At 41.4% G+C, this 14,250-nt stretch overlaps 1 protein-coding gene across 9 annotated transcripts in view; it reads left to right on the top strand.

The window, feature by feature from the left end:
* Window positions 1-14,250, top strand: part of NVL (nuclear VCP like) — a 167,025-nt gene that overhangs the window by 23,849 nt on the left and 128,926 nt on the right. For 6 of the 9 annotated variants that reach the window (XM_058275271.2, XM_071207756.1, XM_058275273.1 and 3 more), the window contains 2 exons: window positions 12,490-12,542; window positions 12,627-12,729. In XM_058275271.2, coding sequence (XP_058131254.1) covers window positions 12,490-12,542; window positions 12,627-12,729 — 156 coding nt within the window. The remainder of the gene's footprint in view (window positions 1-12,489; window positions 12,543-12,626; window positions 12,730-14,250) is intronic. The other 3 variants (XM_058275279.2, XM_071207758.1, XM_071207759.1) reach the window with 1 other exon arrangement.

The raw sequence follows: 14,250 nt of genomic DNA, 5'->3' as shown, positions 1-14,250 counted from the left end.
AATCAGTAGCATTTCTATACACCAATAATGAGCAAGATCAGGAGGAAATCAAGAAACAAATACCATTCACAATAGTAAATAAAAAAATCAAATACTTAGGAATAAATTTAACTAAAGAGGTAAAAAACTTATACATCGAGAACTATACAAGATTGTTCAAGGAAATCAAAGAAGACCTAAATAAATGGAAGAATATTCCCTGTTCATGGATAGGAAGACTGAATATTATTAAGATGTCTATCCTACCAAAACTGATCTACACATTCAATGCAATCCCAATAAAAATCAACACAGCCTTCTTTAAGGAACTAGAAAAACTAACTATGAAATTTATTTGGAATAAAAAGAGGCCCCGAATAGCCAAAGACATATTGAAAAAGAAAAACGAAATAGGAATCACACTTCCTGACTTCAAAACATACTACAAAGCTACAGTAGTGAAAACAGCATGGTACTGGCATAAGGAGAGACACACAGACCAATGGAATAGAATTGAAAGTTCAGATATAGAACCTCATGTATATAGCCATATAATATTCGATAAAGCCACCAAACCCTCTCAACTGGGAGAGAATGGCCTATTCAACAAATGGTGCCTGGAGAACTGGACAGCCATATGTAGAAGAATGAAAGAGGATTACCATCTCACACCTTATACAAAGATCAACTCAAGATGGATCAAAGACCTAAATATAAGAGCCAAGACCATAAAGACCTTAGAAAGCAGTGTAGGGAAACATCTACAGGACCTTGTAATAGGAAATGGCTTCATGAATATCACACCAAAAGCACGAGCAGCAAAAGAACAAATAGATAAATGGGACTACCTCAAAATTAAAGCCTTCTGCACCTCAAAGGAGTTTGTCAAGAAAGTAAAAAGGGAACCCACACAATGGGAGAAAATATTTGGCAACCATATATCTGATAAGAGACTTATAACTTGCATATATAAAGAACTCATATATCTCGAAAACAAAAAGATAAACAACCCATTTAAAAAATGGGAAAAAGATTTAAACAGACACTTCTCCAAAGAAGAAATACAAATGGCTAAAAAGCACATGAAAAAGTGCTCCAAATCCCTCGCTATCAGGGAAATGCAAATCAAAACTACAATGAGATACCATCTTACTCCCATAAGATTGGCAGCCATGAAAAAAACAGTAGAATACAAATGCTGGAGAGGATGTGAAGAAAGGGGAACACTCTTCCATTGCTGGTGGGAATGCAGAAGGATCCAACCATTCTGGAGGGCAGTTTGGCAGTTTCTCAAAAAATTATCCATAGATTTGCCATATGACGCAGCAATACCACTGCTGGGTATATACCCATCAGATCTGAAAACAAGGACACAAACCGATATATGTACACCAATGTTCATAGCAGCATTGTTCACCATCGCCAACAGTTGGAATCAATCCAAAAGTCCATCAACAGATGAGTGGATCAATAAAATGTGGTATATACACACAATGGAATACTACTTAGTTGTAAGAACCAATACACTACAATCGCACGTGATAACATGGATGAACCGTGAGAATCTTATGTTAAGTGAAGCAACCCACGCATTGAAGGACAAATACTATATGACCTCAATGATATGAAATAAGTTAACTGCCTCAGAGAGCTAGAGTCTGGAAAAGTGGCTTACTGGAAATCGGGGGGTGGAGGAAGGATGTGAGTTAATGTCTGTAGGGGTGGAATCTGTGATGAGCTGGGGGTAAGTATGAGCACAAAGAAGGGACAAAATGGGGGCAAGGGGTTACCTTCGGGTGGGGTTTTCTGGGTTTGAGGGGGGCTGGGGATGGGAAGAGGGGTAATATGGTCCAAGAAATAGGTGGGAGGGAGGGGCAACATACAAACATGGGAGAGTGCCAGAAGTTCGTTGAGAACTAAATGTTGAGTAAAACGTATCAAAGTATAAGTAGGAGGGTCACCTGGTTAGGACGCTCAGGGGGTATGGTCTGATGCGGGACGGACTCCGGAGGGAATAGCTGAAGGCTCATTTTGCCAAGGTGGGTTCTACCATTGGGTGGGGTGGACCCATATCCTGGGGAAGACTAATGCCGTCGAATAGAGAGAACTGTATCTCTCGTGAGAAAGGACGGCTCCCAGGGCATTAGATTGGCAGGCGTTGTGGGCCCTAAGGGGAGGGGAAAATGGACGTGCAATGGATAGAACAAAGGTAAATAAGGGGGCAAAAGAGGAGTTATGTGAGAGTACACGAGGATGAATATAAAACAGCTAATATTACACCAAAAACGTATAGGGGACGACAGACTAATAATGAAAACCATAAGACAAAACATAGGATAACTAAAAAATTTAGAAAACTGTACAGCCTAAAGTATGGACCACATAGTAAGCACAAATGTTACCTTGTTTGAAAACTATAGTTTCGGAATCTGTACATCAGTTTCAGGAAATATGATATGAATAAGTTAAAAGATTATTGCTGTGGAAGGGAAAAGGTTTTATGGTGGATCTGGGGAAATACTGTATATTGTATCTATGAATTTTGGTGATCTAAGACTCTTTTGAAGCTGACATTATGTTGGGATTCACTTTACGGGAAGTTTTGGATCACAGAGTGGTTCAACAATGGCAGCGAAGGAATACTGATATGGGATGTTATTGACAGGATATATATGGTTGACAGGGAGTTATACAGGGCATATGCCCAGGGTATATGGTAATGTCTATATATAATCATAGTGGAAACAATTAAAAACAACAGCTGGGGGGGTACTGGGCTCCTGGCCGGGCGGTCACTGTTGTGGGCCCTGGGAGAGCAGCGGCAATCCTCCAGGTGCAACGGCAAGAACCAGGAAGGAAGGAGGGCCCAACAGTGGGCTCTTGATACTAATGGCTACACTTTTGAGCCTATGCACCTGCAATAAGAACAAGGCCTAGAGTAGCATTGTGCCTGGGGGTTTCCTCCTGACAGCCTTCATGTTACTCAAATGTGGCCACTCTCACAGCCAAACTCAGCGTGTAGATGTGATGCATTCCCCCCAGCGTGGGACACGACACCCGGGGATCAGCCTCCCTGGCACTGAGGGATCACTACCACATACCAGCTGAAGAAGCAACTAGAAAATGACCTTGAATTAAAGATTCAATGCGGAACAGCAGAATATACCTGTCTACATATAATAACATGACTTCGGGAAGCGGTTTGACCTAATGTAAGGGGGAAATGGAAAGAAGAAATGAGATTATAAGGCTGTGAGTCTCTAAAAAAGAGTCTGGAGGTTGTCAGAAGGAATAGCCCTATGTACAACTGAACAGAGTCTAAGAGACAGATAAGGTAGATACAACCCCAGGTATTGGTTCTTTTGAGGGATAAAGAGACCCACGGGTTCTATGGTCATGGCAGAAGGGGTTCACTGCCATGACAGATGGCCCTCCTTTGGAGCTGGTGTTTCTGCGTGATGGAAATGGACTCAGAGGGGATCTCTTTTCACAAGACTTGCATGCTACTTTATTGGAATTGTAGTTGGTGCTGAGTTTAAGATAGATGTAGGGAATTTGAATCTCTGGACTGATAATATGACACCCAGGCCCAGAGCCTCAACAGACTTCAGCTCCTACACTTTGACTTATTGGACTTACTCCACTCAGCTAACATGGAGTTGAAGAAGGTCAACCACCACAACATGGAGCCTAGAGTGTCTACAACTAGAAGCGGGAAGAGTGCATCCAGTACCCATGTGGAATCTAAGCCCTCACTTGACATAGGTGTGCAATGGACACAACCAATCCAATGTCCACAGAGAAAATGTGGAATGGGTGTGGGAACGGTAGCCATGGGGGCTGCTGGGTGTGGGGAACGGGAGGAAGAGATGAGATGTGGAGGCGTTTTCGGGACGTGGAGTTGTCCTGGATAGTGCTTCATGGACAATTACGGGACACTGTAGATCCCCCCAGGGCCCACTTGATGGAACGTGAGAGAGTCTGGGCTATGATGTGGACCATTGACTATGGGGTGCAGTGATGTTCAGAGATGAACTTACCAGGTGCAATGGATGTATCACGATGATGGGAGAGAGTGTTGCTGTGGGGGGAGTGGGGGGCGGGGGCGGTGGGGTTGAATGGGACCTCATATTTTTTTTTTAATGTAATTAAAAAATAATAATAAACATTAAAAATAATTTTAAGGATGTAAGGATGTATACATTGAAAAGTATAAAACTTTGCTAAAAGAAATCAAAGAGATCTAAATAAATGGAAGTATTTTCTATGATCACGGATTGAAAGACCTAAATATTGTCAAGATATTAATTCTACTTAATGTGATTTACAGATTCAACGCAATCCCAATAAAAATTCCAATAGCCTACTCTGCAAAAATGTAAAAGCCAATTATCAAATTTATTTGGAAGGGGTAATGGGCTCCCAATAACCGAAAACATCTTGTAAAAGAAGAACAAAGTTGGAGGATTCACACTCTCTGACTTTAAAGCATACTATTAAAAACCTACAGTGGTCCAGAGAACATGGTACGGTCTTTAAATTCACCCTTTTAAAAGTGACAAGTAAAATGTCTTATATGTGATGGTTTGCTTTAAATAATCTAAAAAGAACAAAACAAAACAAACCCCACAAAGAATATGGTACAGACCAAAGAATATTTATATATAGTATCAGTGTAAGCCTGTGATCTGTAAGCTCCTACCCCAAATAAATACCCTTTACTAAAAAAAAAAAAAATCAATGTAATAGAATTGAGAGTTCAGAAATAGGCCCTCACATCTTTGGCAATTCATTTTTTAATTTAATATAATTTTATTTTTTTTATTTATTGAAGTATATTACTCATACATAAACATACTTAAAAATTAAGTTTATAGTAATCGTGAACTTACAAAACAAACTTAGTTAACATCATGCAGGACTCTTGTGCCTCACCCTACCACCAATACCTTGCGTTATTGTGAAACTTTTTTTTAAGATTGATTGATTGATTTCCCTCCCCTTCTTCTCCTGCCCTGTTGTTTTTGCTGTCTGCGTTGTCTTCTCTTCTCATTTTCTGTCCTCTAGGATTCACTGTGATTTGATCCTCAGCTCCTCTGATGGGGAGAGAGGTTCACTGTCAGCTGTGCCACTGCAGCTCCTGGTTTCTGCTGTGCTTCACCTGGACTTTCCTCTTGTCTCTCTTGATGCATCATTATCTTGCTGCATGACTCACTTGCACGTGGCACTGGCTTACCATGCGGGCACTAGCGCAGGCACTGGCTTGCTGTGTGGGCACACTTTCTTTCTTTTTCACCAGGAGGCCCAGGGATCAAACCCAGGTCCTCCCACATGGTAGGCAGAAGCTCTGTCAGTTGAGCCACATCTGCTTCCCTATTGTGAAACATTTTTAACTAATGACTAAAGAGCACCATCAAGATACTACTATTAACCAAAGTATCTTGTATTTGGTGTATTTTTCCCTCAACCTAACCTACTATTATTACTATATCATTTATATATTATATGAACATACATAAATGTTAAGTGTATAGTAAAAGTTGTGAATGTACAGAGCAAACATACATATCATCATACAGGGGTCCCGTACATCAACCCACCACCAACACCTTGCATCCTTGTGAGACATTTGTTACAAATTATGAAAGAATATTGTAAAAATCTTACTACTAACTATAGTCCTTATCTTACTTACATTTGGTTTATTTTTCCCCCACCCATCCTATTATTATTTTTAAATATATTTTTATGACAGAAGTTGTAAACTTATAAAACAAGCATGCACATGTGCAGAATTCCCATACAACAGCTCTCTATCAACATATCACACTGTGGTAGATCATTTGTTACAGATTATGAGATAATACCATCAGACTATTACGAGGTCCGTGGCGTATATTTGGCCCACTTTATCCATACTCTTCTGGTATTAACACAGTACATCTTTAGTGTAGATGCATGAATATTGCTTTATTACTGTTAACCACAGTCCATAGATCACTCCACTTGTGTTTCTCATGCTTCTGCACATTCACACCACCATGCAATAGTGATGTACATCTGCTCTAGCTAACAAAGGACACACTTGCATCAGTACCATCAACCACAATTTTCTTCCACCTCTGGGTTCACTCTGTTATTTAGTCCCTAGATTATTCTGTAGCTTTCTTTCAGTTGGCATTTACATCTGCAGACTACCCTTTTCAGCCACATCCCCATTTATAAATCAGCTCTTACTATAATGTGCTACCATCCACTCTGTCCCTTTCCAGTGCCACGTGCAAGTGAGTCATGCAGCCAGTAAAGTTATTTAGAATTTTTACTTACATTAAACATCAGTAGTCCATCTCAGTCCTCCTCTTATCTCCTTTAACAGTCCACCACCATACCACCAGATCTTAAAGATATTTTCTACATTCTCTTCTAGAGGTTTTAATTGTTCTTGTTTTTATATTTAGGTTTTTGTCCCATTTTTAGTTAATTTTTGTGTAAGGTGTGAGATAGGAATCCTTTTTCCTTCTTTTGGCTTTGGATACCTAGTTCTCTTAGCACCATTTGTTGAATGGACTGTTCTGCCTAAGCTGAGTGGGTTTGACAGGCTTGTCAAAAATCCCTTGACTGTAGATGTGAGGGTCTGTTTCTGAACCATCAGTTTGGTTCCATTGGTCTGTGTGTCTGTTTTTATGCCAGTACCGTGGTGTGCATTGGCATTTGACATTCTGATGAGTATGTGTCTCGGAGTTGGTCTGTTCAGATTTTTTCTGATGGGAGTACATTGTGCTTCTTGGACATGAATATCTATGTCCTTTAATAGGATTGGGAAATTTTCTACCATTATTTCTTCAACTATTCCTTCTGTCCCTTGTCCCTTCTCCTCTCCTTCTGGGACACCCATTACATGTATGTTTGCATGTCTCTTGCTGTCGTTTAGTTCAATTTTTTCCATTCTTTAAATTCATCTGTTCTTCTGTATGTTCGCTTTCAGAAGCCATTTCTTCAAGCTCACCAGTCCTTTCTTTTACCTCTTCAAATCTGCTATTATATGATTCCAGTGTATTTTTAATTTCATTTATTGCACCTTTCATTCTGTTACATCTGCTATTTCTCTAGGTATGCTTTAAAATTCTTTGTGCTTATTCGGTGTCTTCATAATATCTTTAATCTCTAGCCATTGCATTAAATTTATTAAGGAGATTTGTTTGAACATGTATGATTAGTTGTCTCAACTCCTTTATGTCATTTGGAGGCTTATATTGTTCCTTTAACTGGGCCATAGCTTCTTGTTTCTTGGTGTGGATTGTAATTTTTTGTTGGTATTTTGGCATCTGGCTTACTAGATGTATTTATTCTGGGTGCAGTTTTTCTCTTTGTTTTAGGGCTTCCTGCCTTTTCTCCCTTACTGGTTGTGCAGTAGGAGCTAAGGATATAGTTGGTGCTGTAAGCTGTGGGGGCTTAAGCTGTCCTTATTTTCCCAGGGACTGATGAAGCTTCTCTCAGATTTTTCTTTACCCGGGCTACAGACAGAGTCACAGCTGTGTGGAATAATCCAAGTCAAGCAGGCCTAGACTGTAGTTGCCCAGAGAGACCGATGAAGCTTCACGCCCCTTTCTCCCTTGCCTGGTGCAGGGATGGAGCTGCAGGTGTGGGCAGCAGTCTATGCAGTGCAGGTCCAACATGACTGCAGTTGCCCTGGTAGACTTCCAATTATTCAGTCTGTGCCAGCCGAATGTACCTGGATAGGCTGGTGTGTGTGGGGGGGGTCCCCCAGCCTCCTCCCTGCCAGAGGTGGGCCTGAAGCCTAGTCTAGGGCTGTAGGCTGATCTTTCTGAAAGAAACCAGTTCCTACTGTCACTGTGATTTTCCGTCAGCCCGGCTTCCCCTCAGGCTGGAGGTGGAGTCAAGATGGCAGCTACCAGCCTCTTTCCTTTTTGGGGAGGTTCAAATTTTAGCTGTTCTTAAGGTTATACTTTAGCCCGCCAAGTTTTCTGATCAGTAGCTGAAATCCATGGCCAACCATCTCCGCCTCCCCTGTGTTTGAGAAACGGAGCTTCCAATTCCAGCTACAGAATAGCTCCTGAGGTGGCTCATGCCGCCAGAGTAGGATAATCACCGCCTCTATGGCGTGGCCTATAATTTCCTGGAGAAGCTGGCACAGGTCCCCGCAGCTTCCTCCCTGCTGGAGGTGGGGCTGGGGCCTAGGCTGGAGCTGCCATCTGACCTGGGTGGAAAGAAGCCGGTCCCCACCAGCACTGGGATTCTCAGTCCCCCCCCCTTTTCCCTCGTGCCAGGCACAGTGTTAAGATGGCAGCTCCCGGCCTCTTTCTGACTTGGACAGGCTCAAACTTCAGCTCTTCTTAGGATTATACTTTAGCCTGCTGAATTTACTCATCAGTAGCTGAAGTTGGTGCTCAACTATCTCTTCCTTCCCTGTTTTTGGGAAGTGGAGCTTTTGATTCCAGCCGTGGAACAGCTCCCGAGGCGGCTTGTGCCTCCAGTGGAGGATGAGCACCGGCCTCCAGGGCGTGGAGCCTCTACTCAGGAGTCTTCTCTGCAGATGAGCATCTCCTTCCACTCCTTCAAGGATGTTGCAGGATGCTCTTCTGGTCTTTTGGAGCCCCAAATAGCTCTGAGTGATTACTTGATTTTTTTTTTTTTAAGACTTATTTTATTTATTTCTCCGTACCCTCTTGTTTTTTTAAAGATTTATTTTCTTTCTCTCCCTTTCCCTCCCACCCCGCCCCTCTGTTGTCTGCTCTCTTGTGTCCATTTGCTGTGTGTTCTTTTGTGTCCGCTTGCATTCTCAGTGGCACCGGGAATCTGTGTCTCTTTTTTGTTGCGTCAGCTCTCCGCGTGTGCAGTGCCACTCCTGGGCAGGCTGTGCTTTTTTCTCACAGGGTAGCTCTCCATGTGGGATGCTCCATGCGTGTGGGGCTCCCCTACACGGGGGACACCCCTGAGTGGCATGACACTCTTTGGGCACTGCACTCCTTGCATGTGGCAGCACTGCGCATGGGCCAGCTCACCACATGGGCCAGGAGGCCCTGGGTTTGAACCCTGGACCTCCTGTATGGTAGGCGGACTCTCTATCAGTTGAGCCACGACCACTTCTCCCTTGTTTTTTTTTCACTTGCTATGTCCATTCATCTTCCTTGCTTCTTTAGGAGGCACTGAGAGCCGAACTTGGAACCTCTGATGTGGGAGGGAGGTGCCTAATCACTTGAGCCACTTCAGCTCCCTGCTTTGTTGTATCTCATTGTGTTTTTCTTTCTCATGTCTCTTATTGCGTCATCTTGTTGCTTCAGCTGGCAGTGCTTGCTTGTTGTGTCAGCTCACCGTTTTCTTTAGGAGGCACTGGGAACCTCTGCTCCCTGCTTTGTTTTGTCTCTCATTATGTTTTTTCTTTTTGTGTCTCTTATTGTGTCAGCTTGCCATGCCTGCCTGTTGCTCCAACTCTCTGTCTTTTTTTGGAGGCACCAGGATCTGAACTAGTGGCCTCCCATGTGGTAGGCGAGAGCTCAGTCTCCTGAGCCACATCTGCTTCCCAAGGCAATTGAATTTTGACGCGGCTGCCAAGTCCGCATAATTGGGAGAGAATAGTTTCTTTAGTAATTGGTGCTGGGAGAACTGGATATCCATATGCAAGAGAATGAAAGGGGACCCTTACCTCACACCATATACAAAAATTAACAAGTGGATCAAAGACCTACATGTAAAAGCCAGGACCATAAAACTAGTAGAAGAAAATATAGGGCTGTATCTTCTGAGACCTTATAGTAGTTGGTGGTTTCTTGGACCTTATACCCAATTAGATAAATGGCACCTCTTCAAAATAAAAAACTTTTGAGTCTCTAAAGACTTTGTCACAAAAGTATTCAATGGGAGAAACAACATATTCAATGGGAGAAAATATTTGGAAACCCCATATCCCATAAAAGATTAATATCCAGAATATATAAAGAAATCCTACAACTCAATAATAAAAAGACAACTCAGTTAAAAAATGGGCAAAATGCTGTAATGTACAAATAGCTAAAAAGCAGATGGAAAGATGCTCACCATCATTATTACTATTAGGGAAATGCAAATCGAAACCACAATGAGAAAAGAAAAAAAACGCCACAAGATAGTATTTCATACCCACTAGAATGGTTACTGTTAAAAGTCCAAAAACATGATTGTACACTCTGAATGGATTTTGTGTGTGAATACAATTACTTAAAACACAAAAAATGACAAGTGTTAGAGAGGATGGAGTATGGAATCCTTATTCATTGCTGGGAGGAATAGAAAATGATGCAGCTTCTTTGAAAGACAGTTTGGCAGTTCCTCAGGAAGCTCAGTGTAGAATTGCCATATGACCCTGCCATCCCGCTGTTAGGTGTATACCCAGGAAAACTGAAAGCAGGGACGCGGACAGACATTTGCACACCAATATTCATAGCAGCAACGCTTGCAATTGCCAAAAGATGGAAGCAGTCCAAGTGTCCATCGGCTGATGAATGGATAAACAAAACGTGGTACATACATACATGCTGTGGAATATTATTCAGCCATACAAAGGAGTGAAGTCCTGCTGCATGCAACAGCATGGATGAACCTTGAGGACGTTATGCTGAGTGAAATAAGACAGACTCAAAAGGACAAATAATGTATATTCTGTTGATACAACTAAGTATAGTGTGCAAACTCAGAGAGTTAGAATCCAGAATATAGTTATGAGGGGATAGATTGGGGATAAGGAAATGGGGATCTAATGCTTGATTTGTTCAGAATTTCTATTGAGGTTGATTGTAAATGTTTGAAAATGGAGGTGATGGTAGCTCATCATTGTGAGTGTAATATTTTTTTTAAGATTCATCCTTATTTACTTCTCTCACCTGCCCCCCCCCCCCAGTTGTCTGTTCTCTGTCCACCCACTGCGCGTTCCTCTTTGTCCACCTGTATTTCTGTCAGCGGCACTGGGAATCTGTGTCTCTCTTTGTTGCGTCATCCTGCTGCATCAGCTCTCTGCATGTGCAACGCCACTCCTGGGCAGGCTGTGCTTTTTTTCTGCACAGGGCAACTCTCCCCCCAGGGCGCTCCCCATGTGTGTGGGGCTCCCCTATGCGGGGGACACCCCCGCGTGACACGGTGCCCTCTGTGCGCATCACCACCGCACATGGGCCAGCTCACCATACGGGTCAGGAGGCCCGGGGTTTGAACCGTGGACCTCCTGTGTAGTAGGTGGACGCTCTACCCATTAAGCCAAGTGCACTTCCCTGTGAGTATAACTAAAAGCACTGAATTATAAGTGAATGGGTAAAAGGGGAAACTTTAGGCCATATATGTTACTAGAATACAAATTAAAAAATAGTAAGACTATATCACAGCGAACTCTATCATAGACAATGGACTATAGTTAATAGTACAATGTATAAGAATGTTCTTTCATGAATTATAAGAAATGTATGACACTAATACAAGGTGTTAAAAATAGGGTGGTTTGAAAAAAAAATACATAGGATATGTTCCTATACTTCTTTCTGTCCCCTCTTCCTTATGAAGTTCTTGTCACAAGTTACATATTTATACATTGTGAGTCCAAACCCACTGATACTCTTAACTTACATTTTATGATTTGCCTTTCAGTTTCTGTAGTAAGTATAAAGTAGAGTTACAAACTCTAAATACAATAGTATTGCTATTTGCATTTACCCATGTCATATTTACAGAAGGTCTTTATTTCTTTACTGTTAATGCTATTTTTAATGTAGTTCTTGCCAGATATCTTGAATTTAATAATGAGGAAACATAGATGAATCCAAATGTGTCATATATTACAGGTTAACTGTCATGGACTCTCCAAAAATGTCAGTTTCTCTCCCTCTCTCCCACCTTGCACGCGAATGCACGCCCAAGATAGAGATTGTTAAATGTTACAGGAGTTTAGGTAAACATGGCATCCAAATAGAAGCACGATCCTTGACTGGATCCTGGATTAAAGCGGAAAGCCGTAAAGAACATTTTGGGGAAATTATTTGGGAGTTTCATTATAGACTCTATATTAGATAATATTTTAAATTCTTATGTGTTCTCATAGTGTTGTGGTTATATAGGTAGGTATCCTTGTTTTTCAGAGAAACATGCTGAGGATTTTGAAAGGAAGTGCCTGCAACTTAACTTTCAAATGTTTCTGCAAGAAAATTATGTCTATATATAGAAAAAAGTAAATTAAGTGTTTGATAAAATGTTAATATTTGACTGTAGGTACAATGTATATAGGTGTTCATTGTATTTCTTTCAGCTTTTTAGTAGTTTTTAGTTTTCAAAATATAATCAAAGAAAAATGCTAGTAAAGATAAAAATTGAGAAAAATCACAGTAGTGAAAATATAAACTCAGAAGTTATCTCTGGTCAGTGTGAATAAAGTGACATAAAATATGTACGCAAATTTATGTAACTCATAGATTAAGTTTAGTGGAAAGATATTGGTGGAGACTATTGTACTAAACTTCTTGTTTTTTTTTTCAGTATAGATTATGGTCGAAGAAAAAGAAATGCATTTAGGATTCAGGTTGAAAAAGGTTGGTCTACTCTTTGAGTTGATTTATCAGTAAAGTTATAGAAAGAATCGTTTTAGCTCATGGCAGTTTCCTTTTGTGTTTCAGTATTTAGCATAATTAGTAGTGAGAAAGAACATAAAGGTCTGACAGAACTAGAAGGTGAACATTTGGCAAAAAGAGCAAGAAGACAAGGTGAAGAAGATAATGAGTAAGTGTTACAAAATGAAATTCTTTTTCTGAAACAGAGACCTGGTGACATTGTATACCTACAAGCAAAGCTCTCGGTGGCTCCTCAGTGCCGTCCAGGCCCTCTGTTATCTTACCTGGCCTCTCCCTGTCTTGGCTTCTGCTGTCTTGAACAGCTCATTATTCCCCAAAGAGAGAAAATTCTTTCTTTGATTTTGTCTTTCTGAGTTTGGTTTTCTGTAAGTGAAATGTTCATTTCTACTTCACAAACTCCCACTCAGACTTCAAAAGTCAGTTACTGCTGTGTTAGGCCTTCCTAGACTCCTTCCTATGTGTTGTCTTAGCTCCTAGTAATAGATACTTTTGTATCGTGTGTAATGCAAATGATTTGTTTGGTTGCCTCACAGAACTGTGTCATTATCTTTATTTTTCTCCTCCTCAGTACATCAGATACATAAAAAGGTGCCAATTAACTTTCTTGCTTAAGAAATAATATTAATGAAGTTTTAAAAAGAACTTTATTAAGGTAAAATTCACATTCAGTAAGGTATATATTTTTAAAGTTTTGTGCAATTTGATGATTTTGGCATATGTATACATCCATTAGACCAGGAGTTCTTAACCAGGAGTCCATGGAAAGATTTTAGGGAGTCCGTGAGCTTGAATTGAAAAAAATAAGCTCGATTAATGTCCAACATGATATGCATGTTGCCTTGTCAAATCGTACACCATAGTGTAATGTTCGTATTCAAGATAAACAACAGTCTGCACATTGACATGTCTTTAAAAAGTCAAATTTAACTTTAACTTTCCATATATATGTATATTTTGAAGATGTATTGATTTATTTCCCCATTGTCATTTGTGCTTGCTGTCTGCACTCTGCTCATTGTGTGCTCTCTGTGTCTGCTCGTCTTTTTAGGAGGCACACGGGAACCGAAACAGGACCTCCCATGGGAGGGAGGCACCTAATCCCTTGAGCCACCTTCGTTGCCTGTTTATTGTGTCTCTCGTTGTGTTTCCTCATTGTCTCTTGGTTGCATTACCGTGTTGCGTCAGCGCACCACGTCAGCCCATCACATCAGCTCTCTGTCTCGCTTGTCTTCTTTAGGAGGTCCCTGGAACCGAACCCAGCCCTTCCATGTGGTAGGCAGGCACTCAGCTGTTGGAGCTACCTCCACTTCCCTAACTTTCCTGTATTTTTTTTTTTTTTTAAAGATTTATTTATTTTTATTTAATTTCCCCCCCTCCCCTGGTTGTCTGTTCTTGGTGTCTATTTGCTGCGTCTTGTTTCTTTGTTTCTTTGTCCGCTTCTGTTGTCGTCAGCGGCATGGGAAGTGTGGGCAGCGCCATTCCTGCGCAGGCTGCTCTTTCTTTTCACGCTGGGCGGCTTTCCTCACGGGTGCACTCCTTGCGCGTGGGGCTCCCCCACGTGGGGGACACCCCTGCGTGGCACGGCACTCCTTGCGCGCATCAGTGCTGCACACGGCCAGCTCCACACGGGTCAAGGAGGCCCGGGGTTTGAACCGCAGACCTCCCATAT

Source organism: Dasypus novemcinctus, chromosome 13 (genome assembly GCF_030445035.2).
Source record: "Dasypus novemcinctus isolate mDasNov1 chromosome 13, mDasNov1.1.hap2, whole genome shotgun sequence".
Classification (NCBI taxonomy): domain Eukaryota; kingdom Metazoa; phylum Chordata; class Mammalia; order Cingulata; family Dasypodidae; genus Dasypus; species Dasypus novemcinctus.
Note: the sequence above shows the minus strand (reverse complement) of the source record. Positions and strands in the feature narration are given on the sequence as shown.